At 35.4% G+C, this 25,002-nt stretch overlaps 1 protein-coding gene across 3 annotated transcripts in view; it reads right to left on the reverse strand.

Annotated features, from left to right (window-relative positions):
• The window catches only part of Fnip1 (folliculin interacting protein 1), a 154,885-nt gene that overhangs the window by 81,995 nt on the left and 47,888 nt on the right, over positions 1 to 25,002 (reverse strand). For 2 of the 3 annotated variants that reach the window (XM_074057177.1, XM_020170084.2), the window contains exons 3-11: positions 22,679 to 22,813; positions 19,600 to 19,700; positions 19,306 to 19,380; positions 17,371 to 17,462; positions 13,243 to 13,326; positions 11,534 to 11,605; positions 8,942 to 9,077; positions 6,986 to 7,187; positions 2,753 to 2,838 (exon numbers count right to left, since the gene is read on the reverse strand). In XM_074057177.1, the coding sequence (XP_073913278.1) occupies positions 2,753 to 2,838; positions 6,986 to 7,187; positions 8,942 to 9,077; positions 11,534 to 11,605; positions 13,243 to 13,326; positions 17,371 to 17,462; positions 19,306 to 19,380; positions 19,600 to 19,700; positions 22,679 to 22,813 (983 nt within the window). The remainder of the gene's footprint in view (positions 1 to 2,752; positions 2,839 to 6,985; positions 7,188 to 8,941; positions 9,078 to 11,533; positions 11,606 to 13,242; positions 13,327 to 17,370; positions 17,463 to 19,305; positions 19,381 to 19,599; positions 19,701 to 22,678; positions 22,814 to 25,002) is intronic. The other variant, XM_020170085.2, reaches the window with a different exon arrangement.

Raw genomic sequence — 25,002 nt, forward strand, 5'->3', positions numbered from 1 at the left:
ACAGAGAATGGAATATTATTCAGCCATAGAAAGGATGAAAGTGGAGATAGATATGTTACATGAACTAAGCCAGAAAGACAAGAATCACATTATCTCACAGTCACATGTGGAATCTAAAAAACAACTAATATCATAAAAGTTGACAGTAGAACAGTGGTTACTGGAGGCTGGGGACACTAGATGAGGAAGTAGAGAAAGCTTAATCAATGGGTTCTAAGTTGTAGTTAGACAGGAGGAGTAAGTTCTGTGCTATTGCACAGTATGGTTACTGTAGATAGTAACAATGGACTGTATTTAAATTTTTTTAAAAATATTTTTGAGATGGGGGTCTCATTAGGTTACGGAGACTGACCTTGACTCTTGGGCTTAAGTCATTTTCCTGCTCAGCCTCCCAAGTAGCTGGGATTAAAGATATGCACCACTGAACCATGGTGCTCTGTGTGTGTGTGTGTATAACTGGAAGAAAGGATTTTGAATGTTTTTACCACAAAGAAAAAAGTATTTGAGGAAAAAGATGCATCAAAACATCACATTACTCCATAAATATGCATAATTTTATGTTTATTAGCTGAAAATAAATTTAAATTTAAAACCATAAACATAAGAGAAAGGGAATGTTTCTGGGAAGTAAGAAAGGTAGATGTGAGAGGTAAGAAAGGGTTCAATTATTTATCATTATTAGATCTTTCAGAATTTATTTTTTGTCTCTTAATCATGTGCATGAGTTTTATTTTTTTTAAAAAAAACTATGAATAAATGAATAAGCTGATCACTTCAAAATTTTCCATGAGTTTCTTCAGCATATTAAAGGCTATTATAAATCTATGGCCAGAACCAGGCCACTAGCATTGGTGTAATGGTTTGCTGAGAACCTTTTCAAAAATGTACGTGGGAAGAATTATTACCTCCAAGCAGTTTTTGCTTATGCAAAATTTTTCAAATCAAAAAAGAAAAAATACTTAAAACTCAATTCTAGAATGTTTTTTCTACATTCCCCCTAACCATTGAGGTTACTAAGTAGAAAAGCAGGGTTTATTAAACTTAATGTTTTTTATTCTAAAAATTATGATGAATAAAACACAAATTTTCACTTTCTTAATAACTGAATCTAACAGCTATTGTTATATAATACCCAAAAAGCAACATTTTCAATTTAAATCTACCAACTGCTGGTCACTTCCACATTTTAAAAAGTTACATATGTAACAACCCCACAGTTTCAACACTGCAATCTGCAGTATCACAAGCTACAACAGGCTCTCATTTCAAAGTATGTTCATTTAAACAAATAATCCAGAAGATCCCTGCCCAAATAAAGGACCATACAGTTGTCAATGAAAAAATATGTAGTTAGGTTTTTCTAAAAGGGACTCCTGGTAATAATGACTTAGGTATAAGGATATACATTTCAAAATTTAGCTACTGTTAATTCATTTTATAGTTAGCTTTTTTTTTTTTGTGGCGGTACTGGGATTTTTAACTCAGGGCCTCATGCTTGCTAGGTAGGTGCTTGACCATTTGAGCCATACTTCAAGCCTGAGTTAGTTTATTATGGGAAAAGTTATTACCCTGCATCTAGACTAATAAAGTTTCATGTGAAATAAAGCATAAAATAGGGCCAATTTAAAGAGAAACTAAATGAAAATGGTACAGATGATAGATTTTGAAAGATTATTAAGGCATGATGTGTATGACTAAAGGGAAAGCACTGCTGTTAGGTCTACCTGCTGTCACTAGTTTTGGGCATTCTGCTAAGTACCTTACATACTGATTTCATCTGTTAGATTATTACTAGATTTAATTTGCATATTCAGATAGAAAACTAGGGGTTGAAAATGCTAATGGACTTGCCCTGTGTCAACAAAGGTACAAATGGCAGAGGCAGGGTTAGACTACAAGTCTGTGCCAGATTGCAGCCTGAGTTCTCACCCTCTGTGCAGTACTAAAGAAATATAAGAGAATGAAGTAGACTTGAAACAAATCTCTTCAAAGGAGACACACATCAGTCACTTAGTGTGAAGCTCAACTCAAGTTCACCTGTAGGATGATTGCTTGCCATGTAGTTACAGGTTAGTTACAGCAGTTGGTGGGACCCCAGGCACAATCTATGTTGAGCCAGAAAACACTGGCAGAAGACTAGTAAGTCTAGAAAAAGATCAAGCAACAGAGCTAAAAGGAACATCAAATTCGTGTTCCTTATATCCATATATCCCCACATTCTGTGTATCCAAGAACATCTAATTACTAATAGTGGTTACATAACACTTAAACAGTCCCTACACCAAGAAGCTCCAGAGAGGACAAAGTACACATGCTATACAAAGATTTCTTCTGGTCATATTTGCTTATCAAATCATCCATTACTAAAACCCATGCCCTGATGACTCCTAAATGTACTTGAATTCCAAGCACACTTGCAATTCAATAATATAGAAGCCAATGGTCTCACTGAATTACATTCTCCTAAGACCATGGGACAAAGAAATTTAAAGAACTATAATCTCAGCACTTGGAAGGCTGCAGCAGAAGGGTAATAAGTTAAAGGCCTGAACTGGCTACATAGAGAGATGCTGTCTGGCAAAAATGACAGGGAGGCATGGAGGGAGGGATGAAGGGGGCAGGAGGGAGGGAGGAAGGAAGGAAGGGAGAAAGGAAGTTAGTTTAAAGAACTAAATTTTATTAGAAGAAAAACAATTATCTTCCTGGGTATACTGAAACAGCTCTGTATTATGGGAAAGTGGAGAATATGTACCTGAATTCATTTAGGGCATCGACAATTCGATTGTATGCCAAACTCCTCTGACTAGCATCAGCTGATCTCCGGCTCATTTTCATAGCCTTGAAAACAATCATTACATAGTTAATTCTTAAACTAATTATGTTCAAAACATGAGAAAAAAAGAAAGAAAAACAATCACATATATATACAATACTCTACCAACAATCTTATCTAGAAAGAAAGAAATAACTCTGATATACATATTTAAGGTGGTTTTAACAAAATTCAAAAATTTCAACTGTCAAATCTCTTATTGGGCATGAGGCTCACACCTGTAACTACAGTATGAGGGATGCATAGGTAGGAGCATCATGATCCAAGGCCAGGCGAAAAGTGAGAACCTATCTGAAAAAATACCCTAAAGCAAAAAATAAAGAAAAAGGCTGGAGTGTTGCTTAAGTGGTAGAGTGCTTGCCTAGCAAATTCAAAGCCCTGTACTATAATACAAATGCACAAAACACTCTTATGTGAACTGTAAAACTCCAGAATGACAATACAGTTACCACAAAAACCCTACTTTTTCCTGAACATAACACATAATGATAACTCAATAACAATAAGTAATGGTTTTACTTTTATATTTTGCAGATAGCACTTCTGTTAACACTTCTTGAAAAATCTGGAATAAAAATTCGGCTGACAGACATTTCAAGGTGTTAGTAGCATTGGTTTCTTTCTTTCTGTTTTTGCAGTTCTGAGGATTGAACCCAGGCCTTATGCATGACAGGCAAGTGCTTTGCCACTGAGCTACATTCCCAGCCCAGTATTTGCTTTCTTAAAAACGTATTTAGCTAAAGTTGACAAAAGGTAGGTAGACAAAAGGTGGAGCAAGATGAGGATTCTGTTACTTTTTCAAAGATAATTTTGTGCTTGTCATGTATTTAAAAATTGATTAAATTTGCTCTAAAAAACATTTTTAACAGAAGGCTAGATTACTTCAGAGAACAAGCTTCACAAGATGAAAGTGAAACTTCGTTTTTTTTTTTCAGTATTAGGAGTCTTGCAATTTTTAAAGAAGTGAATATTCTTTTGACAGAATTCAGTGTTCTTTAATCAGCAATATTTTAAAATTACATCATAAATCTCAAAAAGAAAGAGGCTTTAAAATAATTGCAAGATACTTAGGAACAAAATTCATAGCTTTTATTAAAGAAGAAAAGTGGCTAGGCATGGTGGCTCACATCTATAATCCTAGCTACTCAGAAGGTGGACATCAGGAGGAACTCAGTTCAAGACAAGCCTGGGGAAAAAGTTCAAAAGACTTCATCTCAATCAACAGCTGGATGTGGTGGTACATTCCTACCATCCCAGCTACCCAGGAAGCATAAATAGGAAGATAACAGTTCAGGGTGGTCTATGCATAAATATGAGGTGCTATTTGAAAAACACCTACAGCAAAAAGGCTGGGGGCATAGTGGCTCAAGTTGTAGAATACCTGCCTGGCAAGCACAAGGCCCTGACTTCAAACTCTAGGACTGCCAAAAAAAAGAGAAAGTGATTTTTGCAACCAAACTTAAAGAGATAACTTGTTTGGATAGTCTAGTGTTTACTAAATTCTACCATTAACTAACTATTATAGAACTTTTAATATTAAATTTCATTCATTTGTAAAAAAGCATTCAGTTTTATCTTTCAGCTCTAACTTAAAAGTGGGATATTAAACTGGGAATCTTCTAATGAGAGACTACAAGAACCTACGACACAACTATCCAGACAACTGTTAAGTATTAACAATGTACATTTTATATTATAGAATGGTCAAAGTACTAAAACATGAAAACACTTAAAAAAGTAATGTTTAATGAGTTCTATAAAGTGCCTGTCAAGTTTTATACAAGGCTTAAAGTAACTCCCCAAGTAACTCAAAATGTTTCCAACACAAGGATTATTTTAGTGTGTGGTGATAAAAATCCATATTATGGGACAGCAGCCAACTAAAGAAAACATAGCCCATGTCCCCTGAAGAAATAAACACGGTGGGGTGTTGGAGTGGCTCAAGTGGTAAGAGTGCCTGCCTAGCAAGTTTGAGACCCTGAGTTCAAACCTCAGTGAAAAAAAGAAATAAACATGGTCTTTACTTATTTGTTCAGTAAAACAGTACTGCTAACAATCTATTTGCTTTTTGATAGAAATAACTGATCCTTAGTCACTACTGAGTTACTCAGATGCGTCCTCAGCCACTCCTATTCTAGTCTTGTATAAAAAATGATAGGGGAAATTCACTAAGAGGTTAACTATAGCCACAACAATAGCTGTGAAAGGTACAAATGGCCTAATAAGAAAATTTTTAGTTATACTGAGAAAATCCACTAAGTATACTTAAGAATAATTTATATATAAGTGAAGATTTACTTGTATATAACATATACATTTGTCATGTGATGAGTCTTTTTTAAATGGACACATAATTTTAAAAATATGGACACAGTTCACCAAGTAAAAGTACAATATGCATGGAAAAGGCCTGACCTGAAAAAAAATTTCAGCACAATGTTAGAGTTCCCTTTGGGAACACCTTCCATATATCTATGTTATTTTATCAGTAAGCTACTTTGGGTGCCAAGTATATAAATTTTCTTTCTATTCTGCTATATCCAATTTTCAAAGCCTTATGTTTAAAGCTTTCAAGATACAGTCCAAAAGAAAGTCAGTTTTCTTTTCTCTGAACTCCTAAAAAGTTTTGCTTATTTTTTTTTAAGCTATCCTTAGGTTCTATCTTGTATTTCAAAATTTTCATATTTTACATATTTGTATGATATACACAATCAGCAGCATTAGACACAATCAGTCACTTTCTCCTTCTTGAAACACTTTCTTGCTCTAAAAAAAAAAAAAGAGTCCTGGTTTTACCTCCAAAGTGAATGGCCAATCCTTTCCCATCTCCTCCTGCTTGCTCCCTCTCATCTCCACAAATCCTAACTGCTGAAATGCTCGACAACTTAAGCCTATGATTTCCTCTCTTCTCTCTGTTTCATTCCTTTAAATATCACTTCCCCCCTAAACACTAGAACCATAAAAATATGTGGATGCCCACGAGGAAACTCAAAAAACACTCCTAATCTTCTCTTTTGGTTGTGGCACTGGGGTTTGAACACAGGGCCTCCTGCTTGCTAGGCAGGAGCTCTACTACTTGAGCCACTCTGCCAGCAACACTCCTAATCTTCTCTATCAAACCTGTTCTAGCTGCATCCTTCCCACTTTAGTACCAGTGAAAAAAATCTTACTAGAGTCAATCTCAACCATTCTGTCTCATATACCCAAATTTCAGTTAATGCTAATAGCTGTTTTCAAAATACATCACAATTCCATCACCAAATTAATTTGAGTATTAATCATTTTTTTCCTAGATTTTTAAAACAGCCACCTTAACTAGTGCCACAACATCTGCCATTGTTCCTAGAAATCTATCCTTTAACAGCAGTAAAAATTATACCTTGTAATTTCACTTCTCCACTCCAATGGTTTTCCATACTTCTTAAGAGTAAAATGTCAATCTCTTACAATGATACTCTGTAACACATTTTATACGTGTGTGTGTGTGTGTGTGTGTGTGTGTGCGTGTGTGTGTGTGTGTAACACACATATGTATAATGATACAATGGTATTCATAGTCTAGTCTGACTTTGCCCCAGCCATTTTGGCCTCCTTAGTGTTGCTTAAGCAAAGGACTTACTCTTGTCAAAGGGCCTCTGCCTCTGCCTCAAGCATCTGCTACCAGCAACTGTAGCTCACATTCTCCATATATCTTAACTTCTTTTGTCAATGGCCTTCTTGACTGGACTATAAAAATCAGTAAACTTTTCTTTCAGCATTCTTTATATATAACTTTGCTTCACTTTTCTTTAGCACACTTAGTTCCATCTAAAATAATGTACATTCATTTGTCTATTTGCTATACCATGAGGGCAGGAGTATTGTTTTTTACATATCTTCTCTTCAGTTGCTAGAATAGTTCTGCTACATTATAGGCCCTCAACAATTTAGCTCCTGAATGAATGAATGCTCTCATATCCTTTTTAGAAGGTTAATTCAAGTACCTTTAAAAAGGGTGAATGTAATATTTGCATCTCCCAGAACATTTCTGTAAGGCAATCATACAACTTGGTGTGATAATTTTTTGCCAAATGAGTAACACAATATTTAATTAGTAGAATAAAATTCAAAGGAAAAGAAAAATAGGTGTCTTATATAAATAACAACACTTACCTGTTCTATTGCACTCTTTAATTTGTTCATATGGCTTTCAAAGAGAGGAAAATGTGAAAAAAAGAATTCATTAAATTTGTTATTTTCATCTTCATCTTTGGATAATGAAAAGATTACCCCAATTGCAATCTTCTTTTTCCTCACAATTCCTGGGTTAGGGCCACAGCTTTCATCTGACAGATTAAAGCTTTCTTCAATAGACCTTAAAAATAAATGTGTCTTGTTAAAAACAAAAAGTACTTAAATTTGCAGTTCAATATTCATATTAATTAGATGTAGGTATGCTAAAGGTCTTTTGCTGTTTTAGCAAATAAATGTAAATTTTGTATCAATTGTATATATCTTTAAGAAATCTACTAGCTATTCTTTCATGCTCATGTTTTTATAAGAAAGTTTTCTAGAGGGTCATATTAAGAATATCTGTGTCCAGTTAGAAGTCATTAAAGAAGCAGGTAATCCTAATTCATAGCCAAGCTAAACATGTCTGAATTTTAGGCTTTTAGGTAAGTTTGGCATAATCTACTCACTGTTCCAGGATCCACTCATCTTTTGATTATAAGAATAAAGTCAAAGATGAAGGAATGAGGAAATGAGAAGTTTCATTAGCTACTTAACACAGACTAAAAAAGATCTTTTGAAAATAACTTGCCAAAATAAAAATATAAAAAACTAAAAATATCAAAACTCATGGCATATGAATGAAAGATCTAAACATAAAACTGGAAGGAAACAAGTGGGGGGGGGACAGGATTTGACAATAATGAATTTGGAAATGGCTTGCTTCTTCGATGTAAAGAAAAGGCACAAGTAGCAAAAAAAGCTAACCTGGACTACATAAAATTAAAACCTTTGTGCATCAAAGAATACCACTGACAAAAGGAAAAGACAATCCAGAGAATGGGAGAAAATATTTGCAAATCACTATCTGGTAAGATATTAGTACCCAAAGTAAATGAAAGAACTCTCACAACTTAACAAAACACACCTGATTAAAACCATGGGCAAAAGACTTAAAGACATTTCTCCAAACATGTGCAAATTTCCAACAACACTTCAAAAAAGTGCTCAACATCATTAATCATTAATAAAATGCAAACCAGAACTATAATGAGAAACCACTTCACATCCAATTAGGATGGTTATTATAAAACAGTGGTGGGAGGGACTAGAGGCATACATAGATCAAGTAGTTGAGTGCCTGCCTAGCAAGTGCAAAGCTGAGTTCAAACTCCAGTAATCTCCTTGTCCTGTTTCCCTCCCCCAACACACACCCGCAAAAAAAGAGAGAGAGAGGCTGGGAGTGTAGCCCACTTGTACAGCGCTTGTCTAGCATGCTCAAGGCCATAGGTTTGATCCTCAGGACCACAAAAAAAACAACAGAAAGTAACATGTGCTGATGAGAATGTGGAGAAATTAGAACCTTATTACATTGCTGGTAGGAATGCAAAATCATGCAGCCACTATAGAAAGCAATGTGGGAATTTCTCAAAAACTTAAAATGCAATGTTATTTAGTCATAAAAAGGAATGAATTTCTGACATATGCTACAACATGAATGAGCCTTGAAGATACAAGTAGTGTATGATTACATTTACCTAAGGTCCCTAGAACAGTCAAACTCAAAAGATAAAAAAAAAAAAAAAAATAGAAGTGGGTGCAAGAAGGCAGGGGGAGGTGGGATAGGAAGTTATTATTTAATGGCCACTAGTTTCAGTTTGGGAAGATGAACAAGTTCAGGAGTTAAGATAGTGATGATGGTGTGGGCATACTTAGTGCCACTGAATTGTATATATAAGAATTATTAAAATCATGTAATGTTTTAGGTAACTAACCACAATTTTAAAATGATACAATTTTAAAAGTTTTCAAATACACAAAATACAAGTCCAGGCTCTTAAAATCCCAACTAACCTTGTACTTAAGGAACTATTTAATCTTGATCAAATTTCAACCTACCATCTAGGAAAGACCCCATTTTCCAAGCTTGTAGTTTGGCTACGTCGCCAACGTCGCTGGTAGCTACTGGCACAACTTCGGGTAAGTGAGGAGTTTGGGGAGGGAAATGGGGTGATAAGCAAGCTGCTGAGAGATGCTGTAAGTCAAAAGAAAAAGTATGAGTATGTTATGATGAAGCAGAATGACAAATGTCTTTTCAACAAATTTCAGAGAAGTGTGACTCAAATTTTTCATTTTATTTTGTGTCTCCTCTTAATTTTCCACTTAAAGCAAGGTCTCAGAAGAAAAAAGGTGACGTAACAACAGTGTATTAGCAAGAGACTGAGACAATCTCCCCTTACACATACACACCCCCAGAAGAAAATGTGACTTTGCAACAGGTTATTACCTCTTCAGCCACCACAATGTCTCCTCCTTTCATTGAGCCCTTATAGACCTTAAATGAAAGGAAACCTAATACAATTCAAACTTAATGTACCAATGGATTTTAAGAACAAAAACTCCATTTGAAAGCAAGTGTTTGATGGCATTAAAAGAAATCATTTACATTACTCATGGATCACTTACAAGGTGATCACTTTTAGTAAAACTAATAACTATACCTACCAGCTGCTTACAGAGTGCTTTCTGGAGCATTCTAAGGTAACAGACACATTTTAGCAGTCTCCACTAGGCTGGCACTATACCACATGAGCCACTCCACCAGCCCTGTTAATTATACCTGCTGCAATGCCCTAACTACAGGGATTATTCTCTTTCCAAATCCCTTCTCTAAACTCTCCAAGATTAGTTTCTTGCCTAAGGTACTGAGAGCTACAACCCTTTATTTTAACTTGGGTTACAGATCTTCACCTTCTCCCCAAGAGATATAAGCTGTGCCATTAATAGTTTTTTTTTGTTTGGAATTATTTTAGATTTTCATCTTCATAATTGTAACTGCATGTTGAAAATTTATAATCAAAACATAGAATTATTACATCATCTATAAAAAGGTATATGCCAGGTGACAAATTATTTTGAATAATATGAGACGATGTTATTAGGAAGGTCTATTCATTGGAATTTTGACAAATTCACAGATAGAGGATAAAATTTTATGTGTCACACAAACAAATAGACCACCAATGAATTTGTTCTATAACTTCTCTCTTGAAAAAGACCGCATTTTTTTTTTTCAGTAAGTATTGTAAAACTTTGTAGTCTAAGACTGGGGATGGACAAGCATCAGGGTATGGCTTCAAAGAAAAATAAAATGCTACTCTAAATTTAGAAAAAAAATTTTTATTATATTCTAGTATTAAAAATAACCCTATTAGAAGACAACAAAATTAACTTATGTGAATTTTATTACTTAAAGCAGGCTTCCAGGTATTTGTAGCTAGGTCCTTCAATTTACACATGAAGAAAATACAGAGAAATTACATGCAGAAGACTAGATGGCAAAATATGTATCTCTTTCTATACATACAGGTGGGACTGAAGTTTGAACTCAGGGCTCCTCTCTTGCAAAGCAGGCACTCTACTGCTTGAACCACACCTCCAGTCCATTTTGTTCTGGTTATTTTGGAGATGGGGGGGAGGTCTCACAAACTATTTCTGGGGCTGGCCTTGAACTGTGATCCTCCCCAACTCAGCTTCCCAAATAGCTAGGATTACAGGTACTAGCACCAGCACCTGGCTTCTCCAGATTCTTACAATCTGAATTAGAAAAGAAGGGTGAGGTTACTTAAAAGATGCAGACTCTTCCTAGTGGTGCTCAACCCTAGCTGTCCATTAGAATTAGGTGTTGAGTTTTTCATTTTGTTTTACTTCTCAAATACAGAAGCCTAAGCCTTTCTCTAGGCTAAATCAGTCTTTGGGAGAAGAATTCAAGCATCTGAAAAACTTTTTTTTTTCTTTTTTTAATTTCTCCATGTTATTCTAAACCTATGGATTATAATACATGGTAAAGTTATACTTACCATTTATACTTAAATTTGGATGAATCATAGTCAATTTAGATAGCAGAGTCTACAATATGACAATGCATTGGATAACCATGTTTATAATGCCCTTGTCTAATGCTTTTGCTTGAGTAACTCCTATTTATTTCTTATGACACAATTCAAGCACTACATCTCTGTAAAGCATTGCTGGTACACTGCCCCTTTCCCAGGCTAAGGTGCCATTTCTCTGAACTTCTTGGCATGGGTATATCACTGAATAGATCATACAATGTACTATGACAAAAGGTTTTCCTCTTCTCCCAGTAGACTGTCTGCTTCTATGCTCCTTAAGAACAGAATCTGTTTTGTTTTTTAATACTCAGCATGTCTCAGTAAATGTTTACTAGACAAACAGATTTTGGTAGAGTCCACACTTGAAAGAAATATATGTAACATTGGTTCATAATTCCTAAGCTTTTCTGGGTAAGAAATAATCTGACAATTTAAAGTGTAGATTTCTCTCCAACTGTTTCTACAATACACTTGTATGGCAAGTATCAAAATGAACAAATCATGCACACAGAATTAGATGATAAGGAGGGATTAAAAACAATGCATTAACAGTGATTTCATAAAAACTTGGATTAATTTGTGAGCCTGACATTACCAGAGCGTGCTATGCCACTGTCTCTGTCTTCATTCAGCTCTCTTCCAGGCATGTCCATTGGGTTGCTGTGAACTGTAAATCAAGACAAAACTGTCAGTTATAAAATATATTCTTATTCAAGTAGATTTTGCTCCTTTTCAATTGCAAACTAAATCATGCTCATCTCATTGCATTCCTTTATTTTTTTTCAACAGCATGGCATCACAACCCAACACCAAGAGCTATTACTCAGATGAACAAGCTTTAAGATCTACTAAGATCTGATATACAACATGAAAATAATCTATGATATAGTATCTAAAAAAGTCAAGGGTGACTAAAATTTATATTTTAGAATCATATTCAATAACACAGAAAGATGTTCACAATATACTATTAAAAGAAAAAAGCAAGATATGAAACATGTATGTCAGTTGCTGGAGCTAAATGATGAGCATGTCATGGTCATTCTACTAATTCTGCTTCTATCAATGTTTACATAGAAGCAGAATAAATAAGAACAAAGCTTTTTTTTACAATAACATGCTTTAGAAATTTGGTTAAATAGTATGATACCAATTTTGTTTTAAAAAAGAGAGGGGGAGGGCCAGATATGTAGCATATGGCTATATTCCCAGCAACTCTGGAGGTAAAGACAGGACGACTGTGGTTTGAGGCCAACTCAGGCAAAAGTTAGTATGAGACTCTACCTGATAAACTAAAAGCAAAAGAACCAGGGCGTGGCCTTGCAAGCACAAGGGCCTGAATTCAATCCCCAGTACTGCAAAAAAAAAAAAAAAAAAAGAAAAGAGATTGAGGGGTATATATTCATTCCAAATTTTCTATGGTAAATATGTATTGTTCATATATAATATTTACAGGGAAATAAATATTAATTGAAACAAGAAGTGGGCAGGTATGGTAGTGTAAAACTTGGGAGGCTGAGGAGGGAGGATCTCAGGTTTGAGGCCAGCTGGGCTATATAGGGAGACCCCATTGCAAAAAAACCTAAAACCAAGAAGGCCAAAATTGATAATAATCTAAGAGCAATGGTGATTTATGTTCACATTATGATCATTTCCATCAGAAGATTATCATGATAGTTAGTATGTGTGAAAGCTATGAAAATGTGGACTAGAACTAGCGTCCTGGATTTATAAGCACATGAACACACATTTTTTAAAAATCAATTTCAATGATAAAAACAATTAAAGATATCTTTCACAGATAAAGTACTATAATAGTGCTTGTTCATCTAAATCTTAGCTCCAAGAAAAATCATTCTTATGATATAGTGAAGATCAGAAATTTTATAATAATTATATGATGGGGTATTTTCTGCAACTGGTGAACTACAGTACAAAAGCTACTCAGCCATGGAAACAAGAAAGTATCACATTAAAAATTCTAAGTGGTATTATAACTAAATACTAAACTATATACTAAATTTGGGGTAGGATTCTAAAGTTAAAATCATTACAACATAATTAGGAAAGAAATAATAAATGAAATTTCATAAAATTGTCAAGTCTCCTGATAACTCAGTTTGTGGAAACTTTAGGAACATATCCAGTAGAAAGGAATTAAGTTCCTACACTTTGTAAGTAATATATATTTTTTTAACAACCTCCCCAACTGCATTCTTCTTCTCTCTTATTTCCACAGCTTAAGTACAGACTCTAGCCACTAGGGCACACCAACTAGTCTACCCACACAGCACACTGGCAAACCTGCAAAGAAAGAGGCGCTCCTGATCAGGCGGAGCGGACCCTGCTCAGAGAATGCCCGCCTGGGGCTGCAGAACTGTGAAAGACCTACACAGCAAAAACGTAAAATACACATGAAAGAAGGCTGTTAGAGAAGCCACAATGCGTCAGGGAGAAAAGGTGAGGTAAGGAAGCACAAGAGCAGACCAACAGATATGGATGGCAACTTTTAACCTAAGTAGGAATAATTAAAGTTGGTTTCACTTTTTGGAAAAGGATGGTTCCCCTTTTGGTCATGTTATGTCAAACTACAATTTCATGCTATTTATAAGTAAATCCCTTTTTAATAACAGAAATATACTTCTGCTCTATAATGTAAAATTATTTTAAATGCCTACTCCTTTCTAATATAAAACAATGTTTCTAACCATTTCAAAGGCATAGCAATATTATCTACTAATTTGGCATTTGCTGAAGAAATTTCCTTTAAAAAGTCAGTTTTAACATTACAGTATTCTCCTGAAACTGCCGTAAGGAGAACACCATCATATTGCACTTAGCACAAGAACAAGGAACAAATACAACAAGGGATCTTCCTGAGAAATAATAAGGGTGAAAATTGTTTTTTCTAAGTGATAAGCTACAAAGTAATGGAAGAAACCAATGTTTGTAGAGTAGGAGCCAGACACTATGAAAGTAGGAAGCATAGTGTGGTCTATCAGGACAAGACTCCCAAGTGCCCAGAAAAAGTAGCTGCTACATATTTGACCAAAAGGAGGTAACAGCAGTCTGAAGACCCAAAATGGGCAGGATAGCCTGAAAGCAAGCAACTGGGTAACCTGTTAGTTATGTTTAATCTAAATTGTCTAAATAGCCATGTAGGAGTTTTACACATAGGACAGACCAGGTAGTTTTCTGTTTTAAAAAGTAACAAATACATTTTTCAAATTGCTAATAGATATTCTTTCTATAACAAGAATTTCTACAATTACACATCATTTGTAGCAATCCTTCCATGTCTCAATGGTCAACTCTTTCTTCAATTCCTACCTTATTTTACATACCTATTTCAAAATTTGACTTCTTTAAATTCCTTCCTTACTCATCTTTTTCTTTTCTCTTAGCATATGACTGTTTCCTACAGCACAGGCATTGATGTGGGCACAAGCAGAAGAATTCCCAGTTTCGAACCCTCCTTTTTCTACCATCCTACCTCTAAAGTTACTCAAACTGTCACCCACCACTGCCATCTCTCTGCATAAGAAGTAACAACAGATAATATTATTCAAACCTTATAACGCACTAGGGACTTACTCAGTAAATATTCCTGAGCGGTCCCTCCCTACTTTCCAATGCTAATTCTAAGTCAGTTAGAATGCCAACCCATCCTACACCTTCAAAACTCTCCCTCTGCCAATTATATCTATCTTTAATTTTATCTTCCTTATAACATCTTTTTTCCATCAACATTTAAACAGAGACAAAACTCTTCTACCTTCCACCATCTATCTAATTCTATAGTTCAGCAGTTCTCAATATGTGGTCCAAGGACATCTAGGGTCCCTGAGACCCTTTTAGGAAGTCTGGGTACTCCTCCATCTTCCAACGACTTATCTATGGGAAGCAGGATTTTCTTTGACACATTTCAACAGCACTTGCTTACCTTAAATCCATTCTCACTGCAGTGAGAATATGTTTTACACATATAAATCTGACCAGATTCTGTTGTATTCTGAAAAGCCCTTTGTGGTAGCCTTGAGAATATACCTCAAAGATCTCTGCAATTGTAAGGAGTATAACTGACCAAGAACTCCAGTTACTGTTTTCTGAAATCCATCACTACATTTGCACAAGGCTAGTGCATACCCATAAAGTGTTCCCAGTCAATGACTAAACACAACATGTATACTAAGCCAGGTCCATTTTGGGAAGACATGGGACATTTCCAACAAGCAACTTTAACTCAAAGACTTCCTAATGGACTTGCCAATTCATTCTTTCTTGGATTGGATTGTATCACAGGCTGTGAGATACTTATATCAAACCTTCCTTCGATCCCCCTCTCCATCACTCAGGGTCAGACATACATCATAATCTATGGCTCTCTTAGCCTTTCCCAACTCCTTCCTCATTTTCTTTCTCAAAGTACTTTCCCCTAACAAAAATCCTATACTGAATCCTGCCATAGCACTTCTTAAAAAAAAACAGGTGGAGGACTCCAACTTTCATGCCCTAACTGGAGGGTATGCATAAAGCATAAATGCAAATCCCTCACATGGCCCACAGTGCCCTTTACAATCTGCTCTTGCTCGATTCATTCTTTTCATTTCCTCCACTCCTCTGTGCTTCACACATACTGACTGATACACAGTGTGTGCTCAGTCATCTCTTGGCCTGAGGTCTGGATCTATACTATTACTTCTTCCCAGAACATTTCTTTCCAAACCATCTAGCCACCTGATTCATTGACTGACTGAAAAGAAAGTAAGAATAACTATCCTGGATTCACAATTGAGCATCTGAGAATGATGGAGGGGATGAATTCAACTATGATATATTATAAGAATTTCTGCGAATGTCACAATGTACCCCAGCACAACGATATGATAATAAAACAATGTAAGAGTACGAGGCACTAATTTTTAGAGCCTGTTTTTTTATTAAATGGATTTTCTTTTCTGTATTAGAACAGAAAGGAGAACTGTATTCAGCCTCCATAAGATAGTATGCCTTCATAAGTAACAACTTAAAAGAATTTATAAGCTATTAAAATGAACAACTTGGTAACACAGTGGCTCACACTTGTAATTCCAGTTACTCTGGAGACACAGATCAGAAGGAATGTGACTCAAGGCCAGCCAGGGCAAAAAGTTAGCAAGACTCCCATCCCAACAAATAAGCTGGGCATAGTGGTTTGTATGTGTAATCCCAGCTGCTGGGGAAGCACGGGTAGAAGGATCACAGTCTGAGGCCAGCCTGGGCAAAAACATGAGACTTTATTTGAAAAATAACCTAATTAAAAAAAAAGGCTGGAGTTGTAGCTCAAGTGGTAGAGTATGAGGCTATAGCAAGCACAAGGCCCTAAATTCAAACCCCAGGACTGCCAAACAAACAAAAAACTTTTAATAAGCCCCTTGAGTTTGAAAACTCAAATTATAAAAAGAAAAGACAGTTGCTTCTTTGACATTCTTAGTTCATTAAAAATCAATGCAGTAACTAATCAAGTTAGTTAAGAAAAATTTCTATTTCTTTATAAAGCAGACACATGTTATAACTTCGTGCTTAGCAAACACTAAGACTGGCTCACAGTAGATAAATGGGCTTCTCATTTGAATAAACATGAATTATAAAAAAATAGCATCTACTGAGCAGAATGTTATACTGCTCAAGCCAGTAAATATCTGTAAAAATTAAGTACAGCCATGCATGGCAATTCACACCTGTAATCCCAGTATTAGGAAGACTATAAGACAGGAGGAACATGAGTTCAAGTCCAGCCTGGGCTACACGACAAGACCAGTCTTTAAAAAAAAAAAAAAGTTCTTACTAAACAAGGAATAAAAAAAATATTCATACTATACTAGCTGCCGTCCACTCTTGAGGCTGCTAGTTCTTTATGCACTGGAGATAAAAGTCAGCAGCAAATTAGTTGAGCTTTCTAGACCAGAAATTTCAGAAATAGTTTATTATTTTAAAATGCTTCCTGTTATGACAACATTAGTTAACTAAAGAACTAAATAAGCTCTTGTTCTAATAAATCTTTCAAGAAGCATCAAGTTTGAATATCTGCTCATATGAATTATAAGTCACAAAAATAAGCATTACTTGATTTTGGTTAGGGAGGAAAGAAGAGATTATTATCAGTCTTCCTTGGGTGAAACAGTTAAAAGAGCTAGCAAGAGCTTTCCATATCAATGACAATGCCTTTCAGAGACACATCAAATTTAAAAACAAAACCAAAACATAATGAAATTATATATTCAGCAGTTTTCTTTTCAGATACAAAATACTTGAAATGTATTTAAATGACTTTTCCACTTACAGTATATGAAATTCTTTGGTTTTACAGGAGGTCTGCATGATTAAGAAATAACTTCAAGCCCTTTTTATATTGTTGACATTTTAAAAAATCTGTACAAAGAAACCATTTACCTATATTCCCAAGCAGTCCATTAATAACTGTGTTATTATCAGCCTTTAATGTGTTATTGTCCTGATTGATGAATTCAAGACTATCTTGCAGCCTATGGAGGAAGAAAAAAAATTCCAAGTTCACGTTAAGCTTTTAATGGCAATTCTTTGCACATTCTAATGAAATTTTAAGTGCAAAATCTTTTTTAAGTTTCTTTATTAGTACTATAAACTATAAATGATAACTAGGTAATTATTTAAACAAAAGGTTGGTAAATTGCAGGATGAAGACCAAATCTCTCTGTAAATGAATTTTAGAAAGATTACCATGCCCATTCACTTATGTATTATTTATGGTTGGTTTAATGCTGCAATGGCAGGGACGAGAAACTACTGTGTGGTTCACAAAGTCAAAAATATTTACTAACTGGCCCTTCATAGAAGAAAGTTGCCAACTCTGATTTATATTATAAACAAGGTTCCCTCATATTTTGGACTTAAAAATACTTTCTAACTATCTGGGGCAGGGAAAGGAAAAGGATGAGAAGAGAAAGAGCAGTAGCAGCAACAAATAATCAAAACCTACACACATTAGAAGTGGCCGATATTACTTCAGTTAGTGAATCTTTCAGAAAAATAAAATAATTGCTTTTAGTGCAAAATACCCTTTCTATAAATTTTAGGAATTATCAGAACTTAGAAAAGATGAAGAAACTCAGGTAATGATAGCCAAAATCAGTGATTATTAACTTCTATTTCAGTATTAAACTTTTTAATTAGCATTTTTGGAATCAAGGCTCTATTTTTTTATTTTTAGTGATACTAATGTTTGAACTCAAGTCCCACTTGAGCCATGCCTCCAGCACTCCACAAATAAGCCAGGTGTGGTGGTGCACATCTGTAATCCCAGCTTATTTGTTGAGCTGGGGAGGGGGGGAGGTCTTACTAATTTTTTGTCTGGGCTAGCTCCAAACTGCAATCCTCCTGATCTCTGCCTCCCCAGTAACTGGGATTACAAGTATGAATCACTGCAGTCAGTCTAGGTTGGTTTTTTTTTTAATGTTCACAGTATTTTGAAGAGTATCAGTCCTTTGCTTTTTTCCTGAAAGTAAAAAAGGAAAAGCTACAGATAATAGAAACTGAGATAATAAAACTCAAAACAGAAGTTTTTTGAAGTCATTAAAAATTACTGAGGGCCCAAAGAATTACTCTCTCTACAGTATGTTCCTTGCTGCCTCCAGATTTTCAAACCTTGGGTTCCAGATTTGGTACCACCAGAATCCATCTCTGGGATCTACCATGTAAACATAACCCTATACTTCATTTACTAGGTTCCGGTACATAGCCCATTATCCTGACACTAGGCCTATTCTTGTTTTGAGTGTCACTATGCTAGTCTTGGTGTGCGTAGCTAACCGTGCCCCTGTAGTTGTTATTAAATACTATACACACTATGTATAATACAATATGCATACTTTTTGACTTAGGCCACTCCTGTCTGCAGGGTTAATTCTTCAGGGGATCTTAAAACTACGAGCAGAACCCTACAAACATAAACTCAGCACAGAATGCAAAACAGAAAATCAGCTTGTTAACCTAACACGGAACTGCATGCAACAGTTTTGTTTCCAGACATACACTACAGCAGATTATAGAAACAGAAGCCACATCTGTTTCTCAACTAAACTCAAATGAGGATGCAAACTGACTTTCACAAACTTTCAAACTCAGGGAAGAAGGGAAATCTGAATTTGTGCCATGTGTTGTGATGCTCAGCTATAATCCCAGCACTTGGAAGGCTGAGACAGTAGGATCATGCGTGAGAACCCATTTCAAAAGGGAAAAAGAAAAGCAAAGAAAATAAGAATCTGTGGTATAATCCAAAAAGCACTTTTTCATTTTCATATCTTACACAATGTAACTATCCCATTTGCCCCTAAATCCATAGGCACTTACGTATTGAGACTTCCACAGATACTGCTGCCAGTCCGTGCAGTGAAAACTTTGCTGAGCATGAGCTGTGGCGGGGAACTATAAAGAAAAACAAAATGTCAGAGAAAGACCAACACTAAAACACAATGACCTTTTGATTCATTGTAAATAAAAATTCGTAAGAGCCAAAAACTAGCATTAAAACCATAGAATAGCTGAAAATGTGCAATCTGAGTGACGATCATAAGAAATCCTTTCATCTTCAAAAACACAAATATCTAAGAATGGATTCACTTAAAAAATAAGAAAGCCCCTCACCGGATCTGATGAATCTTTAAGGTAGATCCTTTGTAGCTCATTGCTACCGAGCCAAACATCATCTCTCCAAGCATATTGGCGTCAGAAGAGCACTGAGAACCCTGGACAATAACCAGAATATTAGTAACCACAGAATTAAAACCCTTATTATGATTGCAAATACTTTTGTTAAAAAATACTTTGCTATAGGTATGTCACTTTGACTGAATTGAGAAATGACTAAGAGATTAAGGAGGCACTCCCTCTAGGGGTGTCTGTGATGGCATGTGCAATTAGATCATGAGGTCTCTGCCTTAATCAATGGATTAATCCCTTGGTAGATTAATAATGTAATGGTATCACTGAAAATAGAAGATGTAGGTGATGGGGCAGGTGTGGGAGGGAGTCCTTGGGGGCTGTTTCTTGCCCGGGCCTCTTCCTATATCCCTCTCTCTGCCTGTCATGAGATGAAGAAGTTCCTGTGTCACACACCCCTGCTACCATGATGTTCTATCCAAGCACAGAGGGCCAAGTCACTATGCACTGACCCCTAGGAAACCATGAACCAAATTAAACCTTAGTCACAGTAACAAATAGCTAACTCACACAGAAGGGTGAGTTGTATACATTGTACACACTGTTCTACAACTTGGTTTTCTTCATTTTATAATGTCTCGTAAATCTAACCATAATGTTACACAGACATTTAACTCAGTTATTTCAAAAGCTGGGTGTGATGATACACATTGGTAATCAGAGCCCTCAGGAGGCTGACACAGGAAGATCATAAGCTGGAGGCCAGCCTCATAACCAGGAAGGAAGGGAGGGAGAGAGGAATAAAAGAAAACACAGCAAAAGAAAGAAATTTGTTTGAATCACTTTTATCAGAGAGTGATATATTATTTTCAATTGATGTAACTATATAATAAAACAATGAGGAAGATGATTGAACAACTGACAATGATAAATGACAATTGTTCACAATTTTTGCTGAACTGTCCCATCATATTTAAATCAAGAATTAAGAGTTTTCACAAGGGGCACTGCTCAAGTGGTAGAGCACTTGCCTAGTATGTGCAAGGCCCTGGATTCAATCCCTAGTATGAGGATAGGTGGGCTGGGGAAGAATTAGAAGTTTTCTAAAATACTCTGAAAATCTAACGATAACAATAAATCAGTGAGGGTCTCTATTTTATAACTGGAGGCCAAGGAATACACCTGCACCTTACTTTTCTTTACATAGTGTAATTTGTTTTTACTCACACTGTCCTATTTATTGCCTATACTGAATATTCCTCACACTCGGGGTTAAAAAAAAAATCTGTGTATTTCTTTTTCTTTTCTTTAAAACAAATTTATTACATAACTATTTACATTGTTTTTTGTTAAGTTTATTTTTTATATGCCTCCAGCCCTTTTACATGTATTTTGTGTCTGAGATAAGATCTTGCTAACATTTCTTGGGCTGGCATCAAATTTGCAATCTTTCTGTCTCTACTTCCAGAGTAGCTGAGATTATAAACATGCACAACCACACTTGGTCTATTTATATTATTTAAATATATTCATTTATATAATGTTAATCATTTTAAAATAATCTCCGTTATGCCCAGTTCACAAGAAGCAATCCATCTGTTCTTTGTATTTATTTCAGATTAAATTTTTTATTTTAAGGCACAGAGGTTTGGGCACAGAGAATAATTTTAGAAAGAGAATAGAATAATTTTGTTAATTTTCAAGTACTTTTTCTATTTTTCTAAAAATCAAACTTTGTATCCTAAATTACTTCTGCCTTATGGCAGAGATGAAACCTTCCTTCACAAGCTCATTTTTTCTATGATGTGGATAATTCCACTATTATTTTGACTAAAATTACTATTTCTTAAGCAAGGTATATGAATTAAAATGTCAAGGCAGTTTTAGATTTTACTACTATATAAGAAAATAATCCTCAGAAAGTAAAATTCAGCAAAAATAAGTTGCTTTTTAAGTTTCATGGGACTATATAATTTGCTATTAAAGGTTCTCTTTGCCTGATCTTACATATAACAAACAGTTAACATGGATATCATATACCACTGGCAAGTTGTATAATTTTAACACGACATAATCTACAATAAAGGTCATGAAGTTAAGAAAGTGCTATTATCATCGTTGCTTTTTTAAAGCCTTAGAATTCTGATATGAAATGAGATCATAATCACTCACTACCTTCAAGTTCTCTATAATCTTAATCAGTTTACTACTATTTATTTAGCCACAATATAGAAGGGCGATTTTACACAACTAAAAAAATTAGAAAACTTCCCAAATTGTACAAAATAGCATAATTATGCTGGTGCTACATTCATTGGCACTATTAGGAATTTGTTAAGGTATTATGTATGAAGTGAAGAAAAAACAGAGAAAGGTAGAAGTAAAGGAAGACTACCTCCCACCCAGATTTTAGTAATTTCTGAGTCCTTTCCCATGTACAGACTCACTGCATAAAAGTAATCATCTCATTATAAACAATTAAAAAGTCTAACATTGTAGTTTGGTACTACTACATATAAACTAGTTATTATTTATGCAGGCAGATAACAAATTCACATCAGATCACATTTGCTTAGCATGAAACTAAACACTGATCTTATATAAAATGTAGTATATTTTATATAGGCATTCCTATGTAGTTACTGATTTGTTTAATCCTGTATTTTAAAAGAAGAATCACGTTACATTTGAAAAATACTCATTTCTAATTGTGTATACTTCCAATTATACTTTAATTTCATATTATGGCTAAGTTCTATTGGTATTTAATATTGATCTTCATACTTTGGCAATGAAATGGTATCTAAAATAAATTATTCTGGCTGCCCAATAAATGTGAACTGAGAAAAAGGAGAAAATAACCCTTGCTATATCCTTAACTAACTCTGCACTTCTTCTATCTTAATGTTTTCCAAAGTTCATAAACTTGTTTTTTTATAGCTTTACAGCTATAATGTAAGCTCCAAGATGATAAAGACTAATCACAATTATATCCCTGGTCCCTAGGATAATACTTAAAACAATTTGTGAATGAATGAGTAAACAAATGGAAATATGATCTTACCTGGTACTTAGGACACTGGTCTTTCACATCAGAAGACAACGTGATAGAACTATCCAAGGAGGAAGAACTATCTCCTCCAGGCTTCAGTTGGCAGCATTTCCCAAAGACTTTAACTTGAGCATCACTACACAGTTTCTGAAACACAGATGATACTCCCATTCAGGTTTTTCATCATATACAAAACAAACTGCAGTATAAAAACCTTTGAGAAAACCAAGGATGAAAAAAAACAAGGATGAAATAATTCAAAATAACAGCACCTTAATATAATGTCTATCTGCATTTTGCTATATTTTCTTCAGTACTATTTTCTATTCTTTGACTCATAGCTCCAACTACACTTGCACAGTTTGTAGTGCCATTTTTCTCACCTATATTATTATTATTATTTTTAAATTATTCATTTACTCACATGTGCATACATTGTTTGGGTCATTTCTCCCCCCTGCCACCTTCCCCCACCCTTTTTCCCCTTCCCCCACTCACTTCCAGGCAGAACCTGTTCTGCCTTTATCTCTAATTTTGTTGAAGAGAAGACATAAGCATAATAAGGAAGACAAAGCATTTTTGTTAGTTAAGGATAGCTATACAGAAATATTTCTACCATTGCTTTCGTGTACACATGTTACAATCCATGTTGATTCATCTCTAACTGATCTTTACACTGGTTACTGATCCCCCTCTCATGTTATCCTCTGTCGCTTTAAGCTTTCTGTATTAGTTCCTCCGGAGTGGGGACATCAAACGCTTTCATGTTTTGAGTTTTCTACCTATTCCTGTATCTCCCATATGTGCTCTCCCCTTGTCATGTGATCCAAGTCCAACCACACTGCTGCATTTGCCCTAGATCTAAAGTCCACATGTAAGAAGAACAAGCAATTTTGGTCTTCTGAGCTTGGCTAACCTCGCTCATCCATCCATTTACCTGCAAATGATAAGATTTCATTCTTCTTCATGGCTGAGTAAAATTCCATTGTGTACAAGTACCACATTTTCTTGATCCATTCATCAGTAGTAAGGCATCTTGGTTGTTTCCAAACTTGATTATTGTGAATAGCGCTGCAATAAACATGGGTGTGCAGGTGCTTCTGGAGTAACCTCTGTTGCATTCTTTTGGGTATATCCCCAGGAGTGGGATTGCTGGATCATATGACAAGTCTATGTTTAGATTTTTAAGAAGCCCCCCAATTTTTTTCCAGAGTGGTTGCACCAGCTTGCATTCCCACCAGCAGTGTAGGAGGGTTCCTTTTTCCCCACATCCTCACCAACACCTGTTGTTGGTGGTGTTTTTGATGATGGCTACTCTAACAAGGGTGAGGTGGAATCTTAGTGTGGTTTTGGTTTACATTTCCTTTATGGCTAGAGATGGTGAGCATTTTTTCATGTGTTTTTTGGTCACTTGAATTTCTTCTTTTGAGAAAGTTCTGTTAAGTTCAGTTGCCCATTTTTTAATTGGTTCATTGATTTTAGGAGAGTTTAGTTCCTTAAGTTCCTTATATATTCTGGTTATCAGTCCTTTGATGTATACCTAGCAAATATTTTCTCCCACTCTGTGGGTGGTCTTTTCAGGTTAGTGACCATTTCTTTTGTTGTGCAGAAACTTTTTAATTTTATGAAGTCCCATTTGTCCATCCTTTCTCTTAGTTGCTGGGCTGCTGGGGTTCTACTGAGGAAGTCCCTGCCTATACCTACTAGTTCCAGAGTGTTTCCTGCTCCTTCCTGTAGTAACTTCAGAGTTTCAGGTCTGATATTAAGGTCCTTGATCCATTTTGAGTTGATACTAGTTCAGGGTGATAGACATGGATCTAGTTTCAGTTTCTTGCAGATGGATAACCACTTTTTCCAGAAACATTTGTTGACGAGGCTATCTTTTCTCCATTGTATATTTTTGGAAACTGTGTCAAAAATGAGGTGGGTATAGTTGTATGGATTCATATCCGGATTTTCTATTCTGTTCCACTGATCTTCATGTCTGTTTTTGTGCCAATACCATGCTGTTTTTATTGCTATTGCTTTGTAATACAGTATGAAGTCCGGTATTGTGATACCTCCAGCATTGCTCTTTTTGCTGAGTACTGCCTTGGCTATTCGTGGTCTCTTGTATTCCAAATGAACTTTAGGGTAGATTTTTCAATCTCTGTGATGAAAGTCATTGGAATTTTGATGGGAACTGCATTAAATATGCAGTTTGCTTTTGGCAGTACAGCTATTTTTTACTATGTTGATTCTACCAATCCATGAGCACGGAAGAGCTTTCCATCTTTTGTAGTCTTCCTTGATCTCTTTCTTCAGGGGTTTGTAATTCTCCTTGTAGAGGACATTCA

This window comes from Castor canadensis, chromosome 16 (genome assembly GCF_047511655.1).
Source record: "Castor canadensis chromosome 16, mCasCan1.hap1v2, whole genome shotgun sequence".
In the NCBI taxonomy this organism is placed as follows: Eukaryota; Metazoa; Chordata; class Mammalia; order Rodentia; family Castoridae; genus Castor; species Castor canadensis.